The sequence below is a fragment of the Drosophila subpulchrella genome, chromosome 3L (genome assembly GCF_014743375.2).
Source record: "Drosophila subpulchrella strain 33 F10 #4 breed RU33 chromosome 3L, RU_Dsub_v1.1 Primary Assembly, whole genome shotgun sequence".
Classification (NCBI taxonomy): Eukaryota; Metazoa; Arthropoda; class Insecta; order Diptera; family Drosophilidae; genus Drosophila; species Drosophila subpulchrella.
In genome coordinates this window covers 5010261-5032619 of record NC_050612.1, presented here as the reverse complement: position 1 = coordinate 5032619, position 22359 = coordinate 5010261, and the positions used below count along the sequence as shown (strand labels likewise).

The 22359-nt window shown below is 42.0% G+C and overlaps 6 protein-coding genes across 10 annotated transcripts; 2 read left to right on the top strand and 4 right to left on the bottom strand.

The window, feature by feature from the left end:
* Positions 1 to 3703: 3703 nt before the first annotated feature.
* LOC119555066 (gastrula zinc finger protein XlCGF57.1) lies at positions 3704 to 6332 on the bottom strand. 2 transcript variants are annotated; one of them, XM_037866273.1, is made up of 3 exons: positions 6103 to 6332; positions 5857 to 5953; positions 3704 to 5770 (listed from the first exon to the last, which is right to left on the bottom strand). In XM_037866273.1, the coding sequence occupies exon 3, from the start codon at positions 5764 to 5766 to the stop codon at positions 3841 to 3843; it is 1926 nt and encodes a 641-aa protein (XP_037722201.1). In that variant the 5' UTR covers positions 5767 to 5770; positions 5857 to 5953; positions 6103 to 6332; the 3' UTR covers positions 3704 to 3840. The 2 variants fall into 2 exon arrangements, with proteins under 2 accessions (XP_037722201.1, XP_037722202.1); XM_037866274.1 differs by lacking the exon at positions 5857 to 5953.
* Positions 6333 to 6856: 524 nt separating this feature from the next.
* Positions 6857 to 8292, bottom strand: LOC119554160. Its single transcript, XM_037864949.1, has 2 exons — positions 8062 to 8292; positions 6857 to 7639 (listed from the first exon to the last, which is right to left on the bottom strand). The coding sequence occupies exons 1-2, from the start codon at positions 8189 to 8191 to the stop codon at positions 6909 to 6911; spliced, it is 861 nt and encodes a 286-aa protein (XP_037720877.1). The 5' UTR covers positions 8192 to 8292; the 3' UTR covers positions 6857 to 6908.
* A 350-nt stretch (positions 8293 to 8642) lies between these two features.
* LOC119553969 (protein PBDC1) lies at positions 8643 to 9606 on the top strand. The gene is made up of 3 exons (XM_037864673.1): positions 8643 to 8765; positions 8818 to 8925; positions 8985 to 9606. Exons 1-3 carry the CDS (start codon positions 8754 to 8756, stop codon positions 9345 to 9347), a joined length of 483 nt encoding a protein of 160 aa, XP_037720601.1. The 5' UTR covers positions 8643 to 8753; the 3' UTR covers positions 9348 to 9606.
* Positions 9607 to 9771: 165 nt separating this feature from the next.
* LOC119553968 (nuclear hormone receptor HR78) lies at positions 9772 to 13560 on the bottom strand. 3 transcript variants are annotated; one of them, XM_037864670.1, is made up of 5 exons: positions 13354 to 13560; positions 12747 to 12834; positions 12354 to 12674; positions 11420 to 11689; positions 9772 to 11161 (listed from the first exon to the last, which is right to left on the bottom strand). In XM_037864670.1, exons 2-5 carry the CDS (start codon positions 12784 to 12786, stop codon positions 9987 to 9989), a joined length of 1806 nt encoding a protein of 601 aa, XP_037720598.1. In that variant the 5' UTR covers positions 12787 to 12834; positions 13354 to 13560; the 3' UTR covers positions 9772 to 9986. The 3 variants fall into 3 exon arrangements, with proteins under 3 accessions (XP_037720598.1, XP_037720600.1, XP_037720599.1); XM_037864672.1 differs by having other exon boundaries at positions 12360 to 12674; XM_037864671.1 differs by having other exon boundaries at positions 12747 to 12822.
* Positions 13561 to 13941: 381 nt separating this feature from the next.
* LOC119552976 (Golgi apparatus protein 1) lies at positions 13942 to 21922 on the bottom strand. Of its 2 annotated transcripts, none has more exons than XM_037862989.1 (6): positions 20776 to 21922; positions 19248 to 20457; positions 18777 to 19174; positions 18206 to 18574; positions 14969 to 15338; positions 13942 to 14516 (listed from the first exon to the last, which is right to left on the bottom strand). In XM_037862989.1, the coding sequence occupies exons 1-6, from the start codon at positions 21490 to 21492 to the stop codon at positions 14239 to 14241; spliced, it is 3342 nt and encodes a 1113-aa protein (XP_037718917.1). In that variant the 5' UTR covers positions 21493 to 21922; the 3' UTR covers positions 13942 to 14238. The 2 variants fall into 2 exon arrangements, with proteins under 2 accessions (XP_037718917.1, XP_037718918.1); XM_037862990.1 differs by having other exon boundaries at positions 18789 to 19174; positions 20776 to 21921.
* On the top strand, positions 15593 to 18083 carry LOC119552977 (glutactin). Its single transcript, XM_037862992.1, has 5 exons — positions 15593 to 15880; positions 16283 to 16426; positions 16600 to 17251; positions 17311 to 17501; positions 17565 to 18083. Exons 1-5 carry the CDS (start codon positions 15623 to 15625, stop codon positions 17997 to 17999), a joined length of 1680 nt encoding a protein of 559 aa, XP_037718920.1. The 5' UTR covers positions 15593 to 15622; the 3' UTR covers positions 18000 to 18083.
* Positions 21923 to 22359: the final 437 nt, after the last annotated feature.

Sequence of the window (22359 nt, the reverse complement as noted above, 5' to 3'; positions counted from 1 at the left end):
GCGATCATACGTAGATATCAGTTTTTCATTGTCGCTGTAAGAAATCGTATCTTAACATTTCTGTTAAAAGAGAGTGGTGAATATAGCGTGAGTCCGCTATGAAAGGAGGGTGTATCGGCTGTCAGGAGGGTGTCTTCGCTGTCTGTTGAGATGTATCAAAATCTAACAGTAATGTTAAGATGTATCAAAATCTAACAGCACTGTTAAGATTTCTCCGCTGTTAGAAAACGTTACATATAACATTTCTGTTAGAAAACGTTGCATCTTAACATTTCATGAAGAGGAAGAACACATGGCGCCTTGATTCAAAAATATTGAATTTTTGAGCTTTATAAAAGTGTAGGAACAGAGAAGAACGAGAATGGATAATATAAAAAATAGGAGGAAAAAAGGGGGAGAAGGTCGCAACAATTTTAAAAAGATAAATGGAAAATTTGACTCCGCAAAACAGGACCCAATCTTAGGCAATTTGAAATAGTTAAGGACACCTAATTAATCGATACGCAATTAAGTTCTTCATCTAGTTCTTTTTGCCTTCTTCCATTCCCCCACTTCACTTCAAAATCAGTCATGGACGGACAGAGTCAGTTAAAAACTCTTTTAAAGGAAAAAAAATGATTGAGATTAAATTAGAAGAGGCGATATTGGCAGTACAGGAATTAAAGTTAGAGCTTAGAAAAACTGATATGGAGATAGACAACATCATTTCAAAGTTAACTAATTTTATAATTTTGCTCATCATTGTAGATCCCTATCAAGACAGAACGCCCTCACGCTCGGGATCCCGGTTGCCATGCTCGGAGCGGCCCACAACGTCACCACCGACGAAGCGGAGCAGGCGATGGAGGATTGGGAGCAGACGGTAAAGGCGGTGACAGCGGTCGCAAGATGGTACCGAACTGGAACGCTACAGATCTCCAACTCCTCGGATTGCTTGTTGGGCTCCCCTATTATAAGCACTCAATAATTAAATCAGACTTCAAATAAGATAGTAGCTTTAACGTGTGTGGCCACATGTGCGGTCTGTACTGAGACCCTGCCAGATCCGAGCTTTATTTCATATGATCTGACTCCTATCTTTATTCTTAGGCTAGCTTAAGCTTAGGGTAGAAAAAAGTTTGGTTGAACATACAGTGAGTCACAAAAGTATTCGTTGCAAAGAGCGTTAAGAGAAAAAGGCCAATTTTAAATAAGTAACCATTTTAAAATGTTAAAAAATGGTTTATTTTTTCAAAGGTACATATTTTGTGAAGTATATGACGAAAAAAACCAAACAGAAAACGCTTTCCATAAAAAGTTATGGACAAAAATATAAATATGTACCGTTTTGTATGGTCACAAAAGTATTCGTTGCACATACAAATTTTTTATTTTTTAGTATTTTTTGGGGCTAGCACATTATTTTTTTTTGGCATTTTGGTTGCGTTTGTATTTTAAGGACTGAATTCGGGGAAAACACACAAAATTTTTGGCGTCATTCTTGGTGTAAACCTCTAACAAAATGCCGAAGGGAACGGAGTTAAACGTTTCGCAAAAAAAAATTATTTTACACCTACATAATGAGGGTCGATCGATTGAATATATTTGTGCGATGTTCGATAGAAGTCCTTCAACCATAAGAGGTGTCATTTCTCGACTGAAATCCAGAAATTCCCTTGAAAATCTACCCCGTTCTGGCCGTCCGAAATCATTAACTTGCAGAGAGAAGAGGAAAATCCTCGAAGAAAACAGGAAAAACCCGCACCTTTCGGCTCCGAAAATTAATACCGTCATATCCACATCCCTGGGAACAAACGTATCCACTGAAACCGTCCGAAGAGTGCTCAGAAGCCAAGATTTGCATGGGAGATGCCCTAGAAAGAAACCCTTGCTCTCATCCATCAATATATCAAAGCGGTTTTTTTTAGCTCAAACGTGTTTAGACCGGAATTTGGAGTACTGGGAGCAAATAATACTTAGTGATAAAAGCAAATTCAATATATTCGGATCTGATGGAGAAGGAAAAGTGTGGCGAAAGCCCTGTGAAGAGCTTAAATTGAATAATGTCAAACCACCGGTGAAGCATGGCGGTGGTTCCGTACTAATTTGGGGCTGCATGTCCGCTCGGGGAGTAGAAAAGTTGGTTTTTATAGACGGAATTATGAATGCTGAAGGATAACTGAAAATATTAAAGGAAAATTTACACTCCAGTGCCACCAAAAAGGGTCTAGAACGCGACAAGTTCATTTTCCAACAGGACAATGACCCCAAACATACGGCTTGGAAAGTCAGGTCGTGGCTGTTGTACAACACCAAACAGATCCACACTCCTCCACAGAGCCCAGACGTCAACCCTATTGAAAATCTTTGGGCCCATCTTAAGCTAAAAGTCCAGGAACATAAGATTTCCTCCAAGAATGAGCTAAAGGAGATATTGCTGAAGGAATGGTCGAATATACCCGAAGTAAGGTGCCGAAAACTAATCGAGTCAATGCCGAGACGCTTACAAGCTATTAAGGAAAACAACGGCTTGCACCCAAAATACTAAATTAAAAAAAAAAACATAAATATTTAATGCCGAAACAAAAAAACGAATACTTTTGTGAGACGATATTTTGTAGTCCTAATGATTTCCTAAGAAAAAACAGCAATGAAGCTAATTTTTTAAACTTTTTTTTGTTAGTTTAATAAGTGCGCTACGCTAAACAACAAATAAAAATATCAATTTGTTACATATTCATTAAAAAAAACATGTGTTTATTCGTAGAGTACCTCGCAACGAATACTTTTGTGACTCAATGTAGCAACTTTAAATAAAGAGTCATCACATTGAGGTGGTATCATTGGAAACCTGGAATTTTGGCTAAACTTTTCCCTACACCATTTTAAAGTATATTGCAAAGCCTTTGATAAATGTTGCAAAATGTGAAAATACTTATTAAACTATTCTTGCCCCACTCTGCCTTACACGTGTACGCTATAAATGGGGGTATACGAATAGTGGGATTTGTAATAGCCTGTTCAAGCAAAACCCGCAACAGCGGCCTATGTGAACAGCTTGCTTCAACTGTTTCGCTTTTGCAGTTTTAATCTTATGTTAAATCTGAAGAAGTCCAGTGCTCGATGGGGTAACGGAATACAAAAGTTCATATTAAATCAAGCAGGCGTGATCAAATAATCAACACCTATTTTTTTATCATCTATATAAAAAAAAGTTCCATATTTCGTTACGAGTATTAAAACTAAATAAAATCCCCTTGTAAATTATGTTAAAATTACATGACAGGCTATTTTTCTTATGTTACAAAAAATATATTGAACAAAAACCCTTGCTTTATGAATGCTAGTAACATACAAAATAAAAACAATAACAATATTCATGAAGATGTGGCGCCATCAAGAAGTAAAAGTTCTAATCGAATTAATACGAATAAACACACCGTTGGGTATGATATTTGTATTATTTCAAGAATTTGTAACGCTAAAAGTCCTTGGAAAGTAGGATTTCTTAAAGGGTCGCTATCCAATGCCTATTTGTCTTAAGTTTAAGTGCTTCTAACAATTGAGTAAAATTATTTGTTTGTAAAAATCACTTGAGTGGTCATTCTGCCGAGTGGGATTGCAAGTGAACCTGAAGAATTAAAACCCCAATAGTTACCTGGTGCAGTTCATCATGAAATCAAAGTGTAAAATCCCTTAATTAACTACATTTATTAAATTTAATATGAAATTATATTTAAGTATAAAAATATTCGCTGTCTTTAATTCACTGCTGTTTTATAAACTTTAAATATGAAAATAAAAATCTATCTTTTAGTGTCGTTTTCGAGAACTACTCGAGTATTCAGAACATTTAAACGTCTACACTTCCGTGTGCCTTGTCATGTGCCGCTGTAGATAATGTTTAGTTCGAAAGCTTTTCGAGCATTCGGTACATTTGAAATCCCGTTTTCCCGAGTGCGTCAGCAAGTGTTGAGTTAGATAACAATTCCTATCAAACGTCTTTGAGCAATGGGAGCACTTGAATTTTCCCTTATACTCCTCGCTGTGCAATTGCATGTGTATGTAATGAGATGATTTCTGTTTAAACGATTTTGGGCATTGGGAACACTTGAAAGGCCGTTCTCCTGTGTGGGTTCGTAAGTGTTCCTGCAAAGTAGATTTCCGAGATAAGGTCTTTGGACAGTGGGTACACTGGAAATATCGTTTTCCGTCATGCGTTTGCATGTGTCGCTTAAGGTTTGGATGAAATGCAAAAGCCTTCGAACATTGGGAACACTTGAAGGGTCGTTCTCCAGTGTGGGTTCGCAAGTGAATGGCTAGAGCCGATTTCCCTCTGAAAGTTTTTGTGCACTGAGTACACTTAAATGGTTTTTCATTTGTGTGGGTTCGCAAGTGAAACGAAAGAGTCGATTTTTGGGCATAGCTGTTTGAGCAATAAGAACACTTAAAAGGTCGTTCTCCTGTATGCGTTAGCAGGTGTCGCTTAAGATTTGGTTGAAAAGCAAAACTCATTAAGCATTGGGAACACTTGTATGGTTGTTCACCTGTGTGGGTTCGTAGGTGCACGCTTAGACCAGAAGATTGATTAAAAGTCATCGGGCATTGAGAACACTTGAAGGGGCGTTCTCCTGTGTGGGTTCGCAGGTGCGGCTGAAGATGTGAGTCCTGAATAAAAGTCCTTGGGCAGTGGGTGCACTTAAATGGCCGTTCTCCTGTGTGTGTTCGTAGGTGAATCAGAAGAAGTGAATTATGGGCATAAGTGTTTGGGCAATGTAAACACTTGAAGGGACGTTCTCCTGTGTGGGACCGCATGTGTCTATCAAGATTTTGTTTAGTCGGATACTTCTTTGAGCATTGGGAACACTGGAATGGCCTTTCTCCTGTGTGTGTTAGCAAGTGTCTTTTAAGACAATCTGAATCTATAAAAGCCTTCGAGCAGTGAGAACACTTAAATTGTTGTTTTCCAGTGTGCATTAGCATGTGGTTCTTAAGACTCTTATTAAATGCAAAAGTCTTTGAGCAGTATGAACACTTAAAAGGTCGTTCTCCAGTGTGAGTTCGCAAGTGCGCCTGAAATTGTGAGTCCTGCCGAAACGTTTTTAAGCAAACTGTACACTTGAAGGTTCCCTCTCCTGTGTGTGTTTGCAAGTGTCTTTCTAGACCTTGTTTGGTTTGAAGACTCTTCGAGCATTGAGAACACTGGAACCGGCGTTCACCTGTGTGTTTTCGAATATGTACTTCTAGTTTAGATTTTGTGGCAAAATATTTCGGGCAACGCGAACAATTAAAGAAACGTTTATCAACGTTTTTAGAATCTTTGTCATTGTCTGGTGCATAGTCTTTGTCATTTTCAGAATCATCATCTTCTTCGAACTCATCTTCCGTGGATTCTAAATCTTCTTCACTCTCCTCGATTCTTTGCTGCGAATCTGTTTCACAGATATTTTCTTGGTCATTGTCTTCGTTACATTCGCCGTCCTCGATTGTCTCTTCCTCGGAATAACTGGATCCTTCATTTTCGCGTTCCTCTTCCTGTAGGTCGTTGAAGAATCTATAGAATTGGTCGCTTCTCTCGTATGTATCAATAATATCGAATGCGTTCTTTGCATCCTCCACACAGGTCGCGCAAACTGTTTTGGGGAGTATATCGTCTTTGTCAACGTCACGGTCGGTGCACTTAGAAATCAAATTTGCAATGGATATGCCCGATTCATGTGTCACATCAAACATATTGACCATATTTTCGTAATTCCCCAGGCAAACACGACATATTGACGATTCCATCGATCTGAAATTATATCAGTTATATCAGACATTTAGTCAACACAACTATTATGATATTTATCCGATGTTTAAAGTATCAAATAAACATACCGCTTTTAATACTGCTAAGCAGCTCCAGCCTTTTTTCAACAACTTCTTCTCGGGTAAACGCTGATATGGTACCAAATCAACAAGTGAACCAATTGGTCTGAAAACACGTGAGTACCGCAAGAGTTAATTTCGTTGTGTTTTTAATAGGCATGACACAGCCTTTATATATGATTCATAATTCCAAGGGAATTTATGAAGGTCCTGATATAAAAGTAGCTTCTTTAATGTGCCCCAAACAATATTTACCTGAATCAGGCACCGGTTTCTCTACAAGTAAAGGTTATTCCGACAGCTGCATCTTTTGTTAGGAATATTTAAATCATTCAGGTAGACCTTAGTCATTAGCAAGAGTTTAATTGTTGCATCTACATTCTACCAGCTGTTAAACAGATTTCTGTAAGATGCAAAAGTACAATACAAGATGTATATGTAAAAAATGTGATAGCTTATATTTCCAAACAATAACACTTGCAATAGAGGTGGGAAAACATCGATGCATCAATGTTTTTAAAATTTTTAGAAACATCGATGTTTTACGGCGACAATCGTAAGGGTGCGATGTTTGTTGAAAACATCGATGTCTGTGAACGTTGTTAAAGTCGGTTATCGATAACAACTTTTTAAACAAAAAAACGTATAAGAATTTAAATAAATAGTATTTAATTATGGTGTGTGTAAATAAAAAAGTTTCATAATGTAACGTCGGTCAATAATGAAATTCAAATTTCAGGCGCAAAGCTGTTACCGGCCTAAAAAACAAAACTATAATAAATAAAATGAAATCTATTTTACCATGGATGTTGCCAAATATTGCATGTTTGGTTGGTTTGGACGGTAACTTTACAATAGTAAATGTCACTGTTTTTTGTCGGATTTTTAACGATACGATTTTAACAAACGTCTAGCAGTCACTTAATTGTTAAAAAATTCCAATGTTTAACATATCCTTGTTATTGGATTCGATGTTGATATGTCAATTATTTAAGAAAAGAGTTTCAAGAGTGCGTCTATTAACTATGTTTATTACGAGTTTAATAGAGGATTTTGGATTCTTACAAGAGGATGTTGTTGCATCGCATCCCGGTAACACTGGGGCGCTCCCCGGGTCCTCTGATGTACTTGCCGTACACCTGGTAGAACTCGCTCCGCTTCCTGGTGTACATCGATGCCTGCCGGCAGAGGTCGACGTTCACGCGGTTCTCCGTCAGATAGAAGCTCGAGTTGATGTGGATATGGCTATGGCTGATGAAAATGTTCTGGCCTGGCTGAGAATTGGGCGATCGAGTGGCCGCGTGCGATGATCCTGACACTGTATCGGTTATGGAGTCCGATCGCTTCCACAACACTATGGATTCCTCGGAGGGGTGGGGCATCGGAGTCTCTCTTCCGCATTCGACACTCTCGTAACTACTTGAACTGCTGCTGTTCCGCAGCTCTTGAAGGAGATCACGCATTACCAGGCACTGCGATTGCAGGATACTCAGTTGTTCCTTCAGTTCCTCATTGTGGTCCATCAGAGAGGGATTCGATGGGTTCGGTTGGCACGGTGTCTGCTGCTCATGGGCAAATTCCTCGGCTTGGGACGCAGACCGCGAAGGCAGGGCATCGCGACACTTGAGGTAGCTCTTGACCTGCACCTCCGCCAGTTGGAGCACTTTGGACAAGCCCAAGGTCATGGCGAAGATTACCCCGAAGCTCTTTGCGAACTCGTAGGCGCCTCCGGAGGGACTCTGCTCTGAAGGACTGTGGCACAGCTGCGGCTCAAACGTAATCCCGGGGTGTTCTATAAGAAAAGCCTTTAAAAGTGTGCCAAAACCTACTCGCTCCTAATTTATGGATCTTGATATAAGGTAGTACATATACAATTAAAATTTGTATATTTACAACTCAACAAATATACTTTAATTTACAATAGTTACGTGAACAAAAGCAATTTATGTTTGTCATAATAATAATACAATTAAAGAATTTTATTTATTATATTTTAAAATATAGTTCGCTTTGAATATTTGTTAAATATGTTAGGTAATTTTTTTTTGAAATCATTTACTTCTTTTTCTATTCCATTAATAAACTTTTTTGCTAATTCAAATAGCCGGAAACTGGTTTTAATTTGCCATAAGAAGTGGTCGAACAAAATAGTTTCAGGATTTCCACTCCTTACCCAATAATTTACTTAAATGTACTGGCCGGGGCTCTTCTCACCTGTGTAGAGTTCCACGCGGAAATCGGAGGAGCCACGCGTCTGAACCTGGACCACGTGCTGGAAGCAGAGCAGGACCCAGGCAACGAAGGCCAGGGCGAATAGGAACAAAAAACTTATGCTTTCAAACATGATTCCCGAATTTGTTGTTGTGTGCTAATAACATGTGTGGTTATAAAAACAACAATCGAGCAGGTCGGGTTTCGTGTGAAAAAGTTTAAAGTGAATGAAAATAAAACTTGACACTTATATCAATGACAATATTCCTACTCTTAGTTTTCCAGTCGTTTAATTATTCTTAGTGGGATCGTATTTGATACCTTTTTTTTATTTTTTTTTTGGAGCTGGGCAGCTTAATGAAAGTTCTCTCCACATTATTATTATTATTATGTTAGAGTCAGCACTAAAATAATTCCTATTAACTTTGTTTTTTCTAATATGTATGTTTAAGGTATGTTTTCTCGTCCGCATGTTCAACTTGAATTTGGTTTAAAAAGCAGTTATACGAACTTGATATCGATATTAGGTGGCGTTATTGGTCGAAACTATCGGCCAGTGTAACCGCAGCATAACAGTACTAAAATTCCCATATTTTGTAAAGAGATGTGCCCGTAACACCACAAAAACCAGAAACAAAACGTGATTTTTTTAATTTAATTTTTTGGAAGGAAGTTAGCTGCTTTGGCCAAATAAAATGGAGATGATGGTATGGCGTCCGGTAAATGCGAAAGCCCTGACCTTATTAACGTTTATTTTAGCAAGGAGCTTCGCTGCTGTCGCGGCCGGCAGATGAATTTGGCAACGACTCACTGGTGGAGGAAATGTGGGCCTCCAAAGCTCTGGAGCATGCCGAGGTTCACTTCAACGTGAGTTTGTGTAGTGCAGGGGAATATCCATTGACAATAAAACCTCCCGTTCACTGCAGCTGATCACCAGCATTCATCCCTCCCAGCTGAAACTCACGCCCTACGACGACCAGATATATGCCACCTTCCGGCAGGATTTCCCAGATCTTCAGGTGGGCCGGCTCAGCGACGACATCCTCAAATCCGCCGTGGAGAAGCTTAAGTGGCGCCAGTTCGCCGAGAAGTTCAACAAGCTGGACGACTATTCGTATGGAACCCTGATGCGTGCCGATGCCAGCAAGGAATTCTCTCCGGACAACTCCATCTTCGTGTTTCGGGTGCAGTTCCTCGCCATCGAGATTGCCCGGAATCGGGAGGGACTCAACGATGAAGTTCACAAGAAGTTCAAGCCAGCCAGGAAGATCCCGGAGGAGACCCAGTAGTTTCTCGCCTTTGCTTAGGTTAAGTTGTAAAGACTAAATGCATTTTTAGGTGGTGTTCGTTTAGCTTCTACTGAAAAAATAAAATTATTTTTATAAAAATAATACAAATACATGATAATATAAAGAATGATGTTTCTTATAGTATGAGCTGTTCATTATATAATTTTAGGTATTATATTTAACCAGCAGCGCTTGCAAATTTTACATAAAAATTACGGAGTAATAAAATGTAATTGTCGGTCTTGACAAAAAAAAGAAACTCAATAATAAAGAGGGGTTGCAGTCCAAAGATAGGGAAAAACTTATCAGAACATTTATTTCAATAAAGTAAAAGAAAATATAAAAACATGATCAATTATCTTAATAATAGTACTTATAAGATCAGTAAGATCTACAAATTTCAAACACTGGATAAAAGGTATTCGTATATATAGGGAAATCGATTCCATTTAATATGTGAACAACAATAAACCCAAGGTTTACAGTAAGAATATTGTCTGCTAAATGTATATATTAAATATATATATTTAATGGGGATTTTCCTAATTGCTACGTGTATTGCCCGCACTTGGTCCATCATCAGTCTTGCTTTTGGGCGGCCCGGCTGTATTGCCTGCCTCCGATTCTCCTCATTACCACTTATAGTCCACTGGTATTGCTGGTCATCAGGATGAATGGAATAAGAGCATCCATCTGCATTTGACCCACCAAGTTCGCAAAGAACAGCTCCTCCATGGCGTCCGCATCCAGGCTGCTCAGTGGAAGAATTCGAGCCACCAAAACATTAAAGCGCTCTTCGCCGCCTCCAATACCTCCCTGCCGTCTCAAGCTGGACAAAGCGTAGAGTTGGACTCTCCGGACATATCCTCGCAACGACCGCTCCTTGCGCTGCTGCAAGAGGGAGGGATTAAACAGCAATATTAATCGCAGTAGGCTAAACTCCAGATCCGTGACCTCCAGCGCCTGGAGCTCCTGGACAAAGTCGTGCAAAGTCCTGGTCAAATTGGCCATCTTCGAGATCTTAAGCGGTTCGATCTTATCGATATCCGCCAGTTGGCGAGTGCTCTGTATAAACTGCCCGATAATGGTGGGCACCGACAGCTGTCCCTGACACTGAGCTAAAGCTATAGCCATCAGAGCTGGCCAGGCTCCCCTTAGAAGCTTAACTTGACTATGGGCGTCCAATTGATCGAAAACGGGAACCTTTCGAAGGGTATGGATGGTGAGAAAGATAATCCTCGAGCCCGTTTCGCACACATAATGGATATTCAAATACGAGTGAACCAAAGTCGGCGGTTGAACATGAAATGCACACTGCACATCGGTGAGAAGATCCTGTTCAAAGACGGCCTCATTGACCACAAAGTCGCCGGTGCCGCTTCGGTTACCACCGCACTCAAAGTCCAGATCCATGTGCTCCAGTTCAGTATCGGCGGCATCCTCGGTGCCACTGTCCTCCGCCTCTGAATCGCATTCGGGCTTGACACTCAGATTGCCACTCCTCTCGAGCTGGTTTTGGATGGGCTGCAGAATCTGCAGTCCCTTGTGGATCACCCGCATGTCCAGCGAACTCTGGATAAGGCCCATTGTCGAGGTGGTGGGCAGCGTGGTGGGTGCCTCTCCCGCATTAAAGTTAAGGTGCTGCGAGTTGTTGTTGCTGGCGCTGTTGGCCAGCAGCTGCAGGCACAGCGTGCTACTGTTGTCCATTGAGTCGTCCTCCTCATCCTCGGGATCTGCCTTTGTAATATCCGGAGAATAACTGCCGCTCTGCTGCTGCTGTTGCTGTTGTTGCTGCTGCTGTTGGGTGGCAAACACTGGAAAATAAAATAGAGCTGGTTAGAAAGGAGTCTTTACTAGGGACTATAAGTCCGGTTTAAAGTGTTATTCTAAAAGTAGGATTTAAACTTAATAAATTCTTTTTAACTAGTTTTGTAGACAAAATTGTGGAAATTTGGAGTTTAAAACCTACTATAAGCTTACTATGAACAAATTATGTAAGATAAACCAGCATATAAAATATAATAGAAGTCCACTTACAATTAGGTATGGATTTATGCACAAGTTACACTTACTTAATGTCTGCGTAAGTTCCGCGAAATTCAGACCCATTGGGAAAAGATTCTCATTCAAATTGAAGGGCGTTGCTGGCGTGCTATGCACGGGGGGCGTGGCCGCTGCCTCGGCCTTGACATTGTGCCCCTTGCCACGCGCCTGCTGATAACCGGACTTGCCGGAGAGGTAGGTTGAGGAACTGCCTCCCCCACCGGAAGTGGATGAGCCTCCCGCTGCGGCGATGATCCCCTCCTTTCTGTCGACAATCGGTTTCCTCTCGTGCTGCACAGCTGTTAATCAAAGTTGCGGAGAACGGAAAGCAATTAAATAGAGCAAGAAGTATAATCAAGATGCGGTTTGATGATTTTCCAGGCAAGGTGATGGTGGTGGTGAGTAAGTGGGTGAGTCGGTTATTGTGTGTGCTGGTGGGGAATCTTTTGTGCCCCCGCAGCTGCAGGTTTAAGATGGAGAACAAGTAATTGCAGTGGATATTCATGTAAGAGAAGCTAACGTTGGCAATGTAATTAGTTTTGCGTGTTGAGCATGAGGTAGATTTAACTGGTCCTAACTGTTTAACACCTTTAAATATCTTTTGTTGACACATACTCAGAATTAATGGCAAGAAGAATCTTATTGGTAATTTAAAACAAATATTGTTTTGAATTAAAAAAAACTGAATTTTATATCACTATAGTCTTTCATAGGAAGGCTACCAAATAAACTTTTAATAAAAAATTTAAAATATTTGTCGGATAAAAACGTTTTTGTAAAATACTGCCGTTTGAAAACTAAGATAATAAATCGTTATATGTAAAACCAGTGCCGATTAACTTCTTTAATTGAACATCCCCCGAACTCTTGGATTCGCTGCTGCTATAGCTTGCTGAAGCACGTAAACTCTGGCCACGCCAGAGATTGGAAATAGCTTGAGACGACGACTTAAACGAAAATTACAATCACTTCGCATGCCGCTGGCCAGGCACTTCTGCAGCCTGCAGAACTGGCACCGATTTCGGTGGTGTTTGGTGACCTCGCAGTTCATGGCCCCGCGACACTGGTAACCCAGCTGCTTCCGGATCGAGCGTTTGAAGAAGCCCTTGCAGCCCTCGCAGCTGATCGCCCCGTAGTGCCGTCCTGAGGCCCGATCCCCGCAGACCAGGCACAGCTCCACGCTCAACGTGGCGGATGCTCCGGCTCCCATTCCCACGCCGCCTCCTCCGAGCGGTGTGCCTCCAGACGATCCGCCTCCTCCCATCAAGGGCATCGCTCGGCTTTCTGAAAGGTCAGAGGCCAATGGCAGTGTCAGAATGGGTTCCAAGGTGCAATGACTCGGGTGATTGGACTCACCTTCGCTTTTGATGAACGCCTCAACCTTAACGCCGTCCATTGTCGCTACAACAGCCGGCAAAACAATAGTCGTTAGCTGCAAAAATTACTGACAACCAAAATATGTTAGTTTTCTTAACTCTTTAAACGGATTTTTTATGAGATATTAAAGTAAGCTAGAGTTACGATTAGATGTGAAATTCTTTTTAACATACAGCTTTCAGTAATACTTGATTGGATACATTTTGTTTTCAAAATATCATAATTAATTTTAGCTTTTATTTGTATGACAAATGTTGGATCCGACATAATTTATTAAGAAACAATGAATTTATTATCTTCTATCATTAACATGATAAATAAATGGTTAAGAATATCTAATGATTATTATTACATTTTTTTGTTACACCCCGAGCAATAAACGTTTTAAGTTATTTAACACAATATAAAGAAACTAGTCCTTGCTGTTCCTTAAAAAAACTATTGATTTGAAATATTGGTGTCTAATTAAATATGTTCACTGCTACTCTTTTGAACTCAATTGTAGGTGCTGCTACGTTAGCTATTTTAATAGAACCCGTTTCGGCTGCATCTGTGTTGGTGATGTGAATGAAGTGGTCTTGCTTACCTGGCTCTCTGAAAATTCTTACTGGACTAATGCTATCACCATTCTTGCACCTATAAAGTAACACTTGTTTGAGGCACTTGTTTCTTTGTGTGTTATTAACAATTAATTTCACTATATTCAGGCACTTGTGGCCTTTTTGGAACCTTTTCACGGCAGAAAAATCTCCTTGTTCCAATTGGCTTCTTAGTAGTGTGACCGCAGACGGTCTATTTCAATACGCCACCCTCCTCTGTACACCAATAAAACGTACAGCTTTTTAATAAAATATACCAAGAATATACTAACCACTTGTTGAGCTGAATCGAAATTGTTAATTTTTTTTTGGATCAATGTTATTGAACATACATGTGTGTATTATTGATATTTGAATATTTAAGAGTATTTTTGTTACTTCTGAATTTTAAAATATACGTGGCTTTTAACTAAATAATTCGTTCAGATATAAGTATAATAAGGAATGCGATTATTAAAATAAAATTAATACAGAAAACGATGTGTTTAAATTTTAATCTTTGAGCCCGTCATAATTTCTTGTCAGATTACATGTCATGTCCCGCCCAAAAATATCGTTGGTTTAAAATGCAGAGGTTTTGTTTACAAAAATACAATTTAATATACAGGTGAAATTGTTACAAAAAAGGTATAACAAAGAAGGCCCTAAGAATGGAACTAGAATATTTTATTGTTTCCTTTTTCGCTTGATTTAAGGTCTTACAAACGATTAAGCCACAAATTGCTTACACAAATATCTAAAAGGCAGGCAGGGTGGAGGGTGAGAGAAAGAAAGGATCGGATTCTGGTCATGGGTCAGCCGAAATGGAAAACAACAAGCTCACGAACATGCACACTCCGCCTACACAGCATCACTACAGTCTACTATTTGAATTATTTATTCTTCAAGCCCATTGCACGTTTGGTGGCCCTTCCCAGGAAGATGCCGATAAGGAAGACCAGGCCCGTGACGCTCATTAATATCACAAGGAAGAATTTGCGCGCAGGCGAGGCGACCACCTGTTGCACGAGCTGCTGCATATCCTCGGGGGGCAGCGCTAGCGTGTCGTCCGCATTCCGGAACATCTCGATGCGCCGTTGCAGCTTTTCGCGACAGTCCGCTTCCAGAGAGTTTGGCGTATCCTTCAGCAGTGTTCTGAGGCAACTCAGTTCTGGAAGGGCGATATGACAATTATAAATTATTACTATTTTATTTATGATAAATAAAATTAAATATTTTTTAGAGTGCGCAAGGAGACTACTATATATATATAGTTGCAGAATTGGAAACCTGCTACTATAGTCCGTTTGATACAGATACACCGATTAAAAGTTATTATGATACAAATGATAAATATTTATAAAATGTATTTATTTAGTGGACCTTATAATAAATAACACATGTTGCTATCAGAACTTTTCTATGTTGAAGAGGCTAGTTTTCTTACCTCGTTAAGAGGTGTTTTTGCTTTATATATTAATATATTTATAATTATTAATATATTATATTACTAGCCGAACGGAAGTGAAATAGTTGTAATATACCATATTGGTATTTCGGAAAAAATAAAATCTATCTGTTGGTATCATAGTAATTAATATTTCAGCCATAGTGTAAACTTACTGCGTCCATTGCCAGCCGACACCTTAGAACAGTATCGCAGCAGATCTACGGTACAGGCCGTTTCCAGAATGGGATCCACGTGAATGTCTGCCTTGGCTTCGGCGATCAGAGTGGCCACTTCCATCTGACACTGTCGGTTGATTATCTGCTTTTGGAGGAAGGCCGTCTTTAAGCACTCCTCCAACTGGCCGTGCTCGTCGGAATCAACGTTTGCCTTGCACAGCTCCTGGATCTCCGACTTGCAGAACACTTGCAGCAGGGGATTTAACTTGTAGTTGAGGGCCTGCTCTTGCAAGATCTTGATCATCTCCTGCGCACATTGTTCGTCCAGCGCAGACTGACGGAACTTGTCTTTTAGACAGTGAATGACCTAAGATGCAATAATATAAATAATAGTTAATTAATATATGCATTCTGATATATATATGCATTTTCTGACCCTTTAATGAATACTCAATTGAAAGGTTTATTCAATTGGCAGGACTGATTAACCGTAACGCAGATAAGGAAGTAATTGTGATTGCAGATCGTTTGAAAAATAAACAAAAAACGAGTAAATTTCTCGTTGTACTCGTCGCAGCGCGATTATGCCTTCCAGAGTGGCCGGCAATTCTCGATTCAGTTTTTGTTCAAAGTCGAAATCAGTCAGGTCTGATGCGTAGACGCGGCGTATACGTGATGCTGACGCTGTGCGGTGTGCTGACCGCTGCTCTAATCACTTTTCTTGTGATACTTCTTACCGGTGGCCAGGGTGCAGATGCATCTGATGCACCAACGGTGACATTGGAACTATCCAATGGCCAGGGGGAAGTTCTTGGGAACTATGGATCCACAGCCTGGACGGACCAAACGTTTATGCAGTTTCGTGGCATTCCCTTTGCCGAACCACCAACGGAGGAACTGCGCTTTCGAGTAAGTCAGTTAATATGGTGTCACAAAAACAGCCATAAAGTTTAAAAACATTAGCAAAACGTCAAGAAAACTATTTTAAGCAGAAGTGAAAAGTGTAGGTATAGAACCTCAAATTGCCAATAAAGACGTTTACAAAAATATAAACAAATTATATTTCTTGATTCCATAAAATTAATTCCCTAATTTAAAAGCATTGTTTTCACAAACAACTAAGTTATTCGCTTAAAATTCCACCAAAAACAGCGATTTTATTGAAGACATTACATTTACTTTAATCTAACCATTTTTTTTTCTTAATCTGTGATTTCGAGTAATATTGACGTTTAGGTTGGCGTCACTTTAAGTGATAAGCGGGTGTATGACGAAGTAAAAATGCTTTCTTTTCTATATTTGGACTACAAGCCACCTGTGGCGCGTTCACCATGGACAGGCACCCTAAACGCAATGAACTTTGGACAACGCTGCCCAGTGATAACAAATCTGGATGGACTGTTGTCTGATGCTGAACTCGAAGATTGCCTCAACCTGTCGGTATACACTAAAAATGTGAGTAAATTTTAGTCTTACTAACGATGATAATCCTAATCAAATTATGATAACCGCAAAGCTAAAATGGGGTTCTAAATGGCTAAGACTTGATCTTAAACCTTAAGGGTTGTGAAATAGACTCTATTAACAAGCAAGATTCTAAATACACCTCTTGTTAAATCGTAATTTAGCTTTCTGCCATCCAGCCTGTAATGTTCTACATTTATGGCGGAGGCTACTACAATGGCTCCGCAGAGGATCATCCACCTAACTATATCCTGGAGAAGGATGTTGTACTAGTTGTTCCACAGTACCGAGTGGGAGCGCTCGGGTGGTTGTCGACATACACGGAGGAGCTTCCGGGAAATGCTCCCATTGCAGATATACTAATGGCACTCGAATGGGTGCAACTGCATATTAGTCGCTTTGGTGGTGACCCCCAGAAGGTGACTATTTTTGGTCAGAGTGCCGGAGCTGGAGTAGCCAGCGCTTTGCTGTTGAGTCCAAGAACTGGCGACAATCTGTTTAAGAGAGCAATTGTGCAGTCAGGTTCGATTTTCGCCCACTGGGCTATCAACAAGGACCCAAGGGCGCAGTCGCATCGAATTTGTTTTCGGCTAGGGTGTTCCAGCTGCGAACAGCACGATCACCTCGTGGAGTGCTTGCAAAAAGCGAAAGTTCAAGATATTCTGATAGCCACGACCTCAGAATCTTTTTCACCTGTTGTGGGAGATTTACAGGGTATCCTGCCGCAACAACCACGTGAGTTGGTGAAAAGCTATCGCAGACAGGTTCCCCTGCTGACAGGATTTACTCAACACGATGGCTCCTTCGTGCTAGCAAGTGAGTGACACTAGAGTCTTAAATGGGGTTATCTAAAATAAAATTGTTATTTTTTTTAGGTTATTATGATGCTCTGGCTGCAAAGGTATCTAATGTGAGTTTGTTAAGCGTTCGTCAGTTTTCCCAGGGTATCAATGACATGGTTAATGATACATCGGGACTTTCGGATAACATTTTGAACCGGTTGCTCTTTAAACCTCAGATGCTCAACAGTCATGATCATAATGCTGCAGTCCCCTCATACTTCGATGTAAGTCTATGGAACACCCACCAAATAATATTTCTTGCTTAACATTAACATAAACATTTACAGCTGACATCTGCAATATTTATGAAGTCACCTGTGATAACCCTAGCCACACAAATCTACACCCTACAACCCAACACTCCGGTTTATCTTTATAGTTTTGACTACGAGGGCGAATACACTCGATTTGGCTATGAGTTCGGAAATTCACACTATCCTTTTAATGGAGGAGTTCATCATTCGAACGATAACATCTATCTATTTTCCACCCATCCTCTGGAGGGACAGGACACCCAGATGTCACAAAAAATGGTGGAAGTGTGGACTTCGTTTGCCATCGATGGCATCCCCGGCGAATTAAGTCCACTGACCAGTGCAAATGGGCCATATAATCAACTTAATTTGGAGATAACTAAAGGTGAAGATTTATTGAAAACTCTGACAGCCGCAATTGACGATCCGGACAATGGGAGACTTCAGCGGGAAGATATGGAGTTTTAAAAGTGTGGCACTCAACATACAATTTAGGAAAATATTTTTTCTTCATTATATTTAAATAAAACGGAAAATCACTTAGTTAAGTAATCGAAACCCGACTAAAAACCCTATTCTGGTAATGGGATGATATATCTGACTAACCACTACCGGGATATACATTTTATAATATTTTAGCTTATTGCGAATATTGCAATAGTTCTACCACTCACCTTTCCATTTAGTTCCTCATTAGGCAGAGCACTGGCCACAATATTGGAGCAATACCGGTCTATGTTTTTTCCGCATGCGCTTTGCAGCGATGGATTGAACCGGAAGTCCGTATTCTGCTCGATCATGCGATTAACCACCACCAAGTGACACCGCTGATCGAACTGCGTGTCATCCTTGTACGTCTTGAGGCAGTCCAGAAGTTTGCCTGAATCAGTGCTGGGGCAGAACTTGTAGATCATCTCCTTGCACGTCGTGAGAAGGGTGTAGTCAGTCCCGCTGTCGCCCAACTCTGACTTCTTTACCATGAAGATCGCATGATGACAGGGCTTGCCCAAACTGGGCGTCTTCCTTATAAGGCACTCCAAGGCCTGCAATCCATATATAAAAGTTAATATTTGCTATTTGTGTAAGGATTTTCTGGTTTGAGTGTGAAATGCGTTAGAGGAGCCATAATGATTACAGTCTTTAAGGTGTGAAGCCGCTTTTATGAATTACCAAAAAACTAAATCATTATTCACCACCCCCAGGGTTAAAGCGTATTAGTGGTTAATGATGAGTTAGATAACTTGCTTTTTCATTCACCTGACCGGGACCCTTTTCCTCCTCGCAAAACAGCTCCAGCTCACGCTTACAGGCGTTGGCTAGCTTGGGGTCCAGCTGAATGCTCTCGCGCTGCTGGTACAGTTGGGCCTTCACCTGATGACGGCACTCCTTGGGGATCTGATGACGTTGCGCCTTGATCGTGTCGTTGCGCATAACCTCGCTGAGGCAAGCCACCACCTCGTTTTTGGTGGCGCTAGAGGTGCAGAAGCGCTGGACGTACGGTCTGCACGCTTCCTTGAACTTGGTGGTAAAGTGAAAGCTCTTAAGCGAGATGATCTGGAAGTGCTCGATGGCGGCCCGACAGCGGAGATCCTTTCGTAGATCAGCGTCGTTTTTGTGCGCTATAAGACAGTCCATCATATCGCCTGTTAAGTAACAAATATTTGGCCGATTAAATTATGAAAAGCAGAAAAATGTGATCATCATAACTTCTATTACCATTATCCTTTCCGCTCTTAAGTATGGCTGAGCAGTGCTGCTGCATGGCCTCTCCACATACGTTCATAATGACGGGATTCAGTTCTACGTGAGCGGCCTCTTCCTCCGTGTACTTCACCACCACAGATTTGCACTCCGACTGCAGTTGATCCATGTTCTTTTGCAGACACTCCATTTCACTGCCCTTTTCAGTGCAGTCAGAGCAGAATGCCGAGAGATCGTTGAGGCAGTAATCTTCCACCTCGGGAATCAAGTCCATGGATATTGCGCGCTGTCTCATCACACGCTTAACCTCTTTGAAGCAATCCTTCCTCAAAGTCTGATGCTCGTCCTCGCTGAAGGCCATGCGATGCAGGCAGGGCAGGATCATGGGTCCCCGTTCAGGATCCATTTGTATGTTCTGCGCATCATCCCACTGCTTCTTCGCTCGGCAGTACTTAACTGCGTCATCGCGACAGTGTTTGTACAGCTGTGGATCCAACTTGAAGTCTCGGGCCACGAAGTATTCTATAATGAGAAGCGCCTGCTCGCATTCAGGAAGCATTACGGGGGTGCCAATATGCTCCACCAGACAGCTCATGACTCGGGCGTCGCCTCCCTGCACATCCTTGCAGGCCACGTCCACCACTGGCTTGCAGGCCCGTCGCAGTACCGGATCTACGCGCCAATCCTCGCCTGCATCACTGGCCTTAATAAGGGTCTCCAATCCCCGCTGGCACTGTGCCGTTACTCGTCGCTGTTGGCGCCTGGCTTTCACATGCTCCAGCAGGCAGTGGATGATCTCGCCACCAGTACTTGTCATGCCATTCACCAGCTGCGCCTTGTGTTCATCCGGACAGAATTTGGGTATATCATCCGCACAGTCGTTAAGAAGCTCCGGTGACAGCTGATAGTCCGTCATCAGCATGCGTCGGTGATCAGTCAACTCGGTTAGACAAGCGGGCGCCAGTTTGGTCCCGTTCTTAGACACTGACTCCAGGCAGAGCAGGATCTGGGCCAACCGGACATGTTTGTCTTCGGAGACGCCACGTCGGCAGTGGAACAGTTTAATGTCGTCCTTGCAGGCTTTGGCCAGACCGTGGGACACGCGATAGTCGCGGCCCATCTGCTGATCCCTCAGAGTAATTTGCGAGGCGCACTGGGGCGACATCGAAGGATGGTTCTTGTGCCGCACCAGGCACTTAAACCCTCCGGCAGTGCCAGACTTTTCCTGAAACAAAAAAAATCACTTTTAATTTTAATTTTAGTTCGTAGAAGGTCCTATATTTAATAAGAGTTCATTTTATACCAAACTTCGTTTCATTTTGTCACAGCCATACCAATCATTTTATAGACTAATTTAAATAAGTTCCTGTTTATTCACTTTAATCTTATCTACAGTATTCCATAGTAAGCCAATTCAAGAAATGATTCCCATTGTATTTCAACTAGTGACCTCTTACTATTTATTATTGGGCAGTGCTCCCTTATCTCTAGGCTTTTAAATGTTGTTTCTAAGCAGAAAGTTTCATTTGAGTGTTCCACTCACCTGCGAACACAAGGACGTTAAATCCTCTTGGCAGACCCGAAAGAGCTCTAGCATTCCGCGCTGCAGCTCAATGGAGTTGATGGCAGCCTGGCAGATGGGTTCAAGGGTAGACTTCACGTCACTCGACTGGAGGCATTGCACTGTGCCCAACTGCGACAGCACGGAGGGCAGATGGTCAATGTTTAGCCGGCCGCATTTGTGCTCCTCCACAACAGCGCCGCAGGCGGTGTAGAACTCATCTACGGCGCTGTAGTCCTGACCCAAGGATTCGTAGGCCCTTCTCAGGTGCTGGTGGCAAGCGTTGCTCTGCGGCAGCTTCAGCCGCTGCTGCTCCAGGCAGCTCCACAGGTGCACGGCGTTCAAACAGCTCTCCAGCTTGGACTTCTCGGCGGGACAGTAGGAGGGCAGGAAGCTGCTCTCCATCCAGGCGGGCAGCTGTAACTGGCGCTGCTGCAGCCAGAGGGCATGTTGGCAGCCCTCCGGGAGCTCCTCCAACTGGCTGGAGCTGAACGTCAGGGCGCACTCCAGCATGGACAGGTTGTCAGTGGACTTGTGGTGCGTGCAGAGCTTTTTGAGGTCCTGGCACTCGGCCAGGTCAATGATGCTGTGCACCGCCTTTGCGTTGTCCACGTCAATGACGGCTCGACGGATGCGTTGGAGGGAATCCCCGGCCGAGGTGGCTGTGGCCGTCAGGAAAACCAACAGGAGGAGCAGCATGTTTGCCGGGTGACTCTTCTAACTGTCTTAAAGACCAATCTTCTGCGCCCCGGTCTCAGTGGCCAGTCATCGAAAACACCTCCAAGGGTGTTCTGCTTGCGTAAGCTAATGGAGCTGTTGGCAATCGTCGACGCGGCGATTTGATACGCTGCTTTCGGCCGAAAAACATCCGCAAAAGCAAATATATTTTGTCGAGTACCGAGTGCAGCGCCCAGCAAAAACAACAAGTATGTGGAAAATGGATGGCCGGTTCGCGAATCCGCCGCTCTTACGTTCTGGTCATCGCTCGGATACCTTTCCGGCTGCTTAATATCTGGTCGGAGTATTACCACAGCCAATGCCTATGCCCTATGCTATTGCGGTTGAAAATACGCATAAAATGCGATGATTATTTGGCGGATTTATTCAGTGCAACTACTCAGATGAGGATGAGCTAAGGAAATACCAGGAAAAATACCAGATTTATCGAGTGAATTTCGATGAACGCCGTTAACCGCAGCGCAAAGAATAAAAAATTTAAACTTTCAGGGTGTGCGTGCAGAAGCGGTTTTGAAAGGAAAAATTAAAAATCCAAGGCACATCCCAAAATGCCTGCAGGAGGCCAGTGCAGATGAAAAAGGATATATAATCCATGCCTTATCCAAATTGCCCATCATTGTAAGACTACTTGACCACAATAAGCAATACCACAACGGCAAATCCGCAGAATAGTAAAAGCAATTGGAGATAATCCAATCGAGATGACCATTGGGGCATGACGAATGTGACTTCGCTCCCTACATGGACACCCTGCCGACGGGTACGCAAATAATGTATGTTCTGGCCAATAGAATTTGGTTACGTTGTACTATTAGAAGTCTTTTTAAC

Excerpts from the sequence above, each read along its gene's own strand:
- LOC119553968 (XM_037864670.1), bottom strand. The coding sequence starts at position 12,786 with ATGGACGGCGTTAAGGTTGAGGCGTTCATCAAAAGCGAAG. Across the intron at positions 12,675-12,746 it reads GGCGTTCATCAAAAGCGAAG|AAAGCCGAGCGATGCCCTTG; the intron begins GTGAGTCCAATC and ends CTGACCTTTCAG. Across the intron at positions 11,690-12,353 it reads CAGCGGCATGCGAAGTGATT|CTGTGCAGCACGAGAGGAAA; the intron begins GTAATTTTCGTT and ends TTTGATTAACAG.
- LOC119554160 (XM_037864949.1), bottom strand. The coding sequence starts at position 8,191 with ATGTTTGAAAGCATAAGTTTTTTGTTCCTATTCGCCCTGGCCTTCGTT. Across the intron at positions 7,640-8,061 it reads CCGCGTGGAACTCTACACAG|AACACCCCGGGATTACGTTT; the intron begins GTGAGAAGAGCC and ends CTTTTCTTATAG.
- LOC119552977 (XM_037862992.1), top strand. The coding sequence starts at position 15,623 with ATGCGTAGACGCGGCGTATACGTGATGCTGACGCTGTGCGGTGTGCTG. Across the intron at positions 16,427-16,599 it reads TGTCGGTATACACTAAAAAT|CTTTCTGCCATCCAGCCTGT; the intron begins GTGAGTAAATTT and ends ATCGTAATTTAG. Across the intron at positions 17,502-17,564 it reads CAGTCCCCTCATACTTCGAT|CTGACATCTGCAATATTTAT; the intron begins GTAAGTCTATGG and ends AAACATTTACAG.
- LOC119552976 (XM_037862989.1), bottom strand. The coding sequence starts at position 21,492 with ATGCTGCTCCTCCTGTTGGTTTTCCTGACGGCCACAGCCACCTCGGCC. Across the intron at positions 20,458-20,775 it reads TAACGTCCTTGTGTTCGCAG|GAAAAGTCTGGCACTGCCGG; the intron begins GTGAGTGGAACA and ends TTTTTGTTTCAG. Across the intron at positions 15,339-18,205 it reads ATGAGGAACTAAATGGAAAG|GTCATTCACTGTCTAAAAGA; the intron begins GTGAGTGGTAGA and ends ATTGCATCTTAG.
- LOC119555066 (XM_037866273.1), bottom strand. The coding sequence starts at position 5,766 with ATGGAATCGTCAATATGTCGTGTTTGCCTGGGGAATTACGAAAATATG.
- LOC119553969 (XM_037864673.1), top strand. Across the intron at positions 8,926-8,984 it reads ATGCCGAGGTTCACTTCAAC|CTGATCACCAGCATTCATCC; the intron begins GTGAGTTTGTGT and ends CGTTCACTGCAG.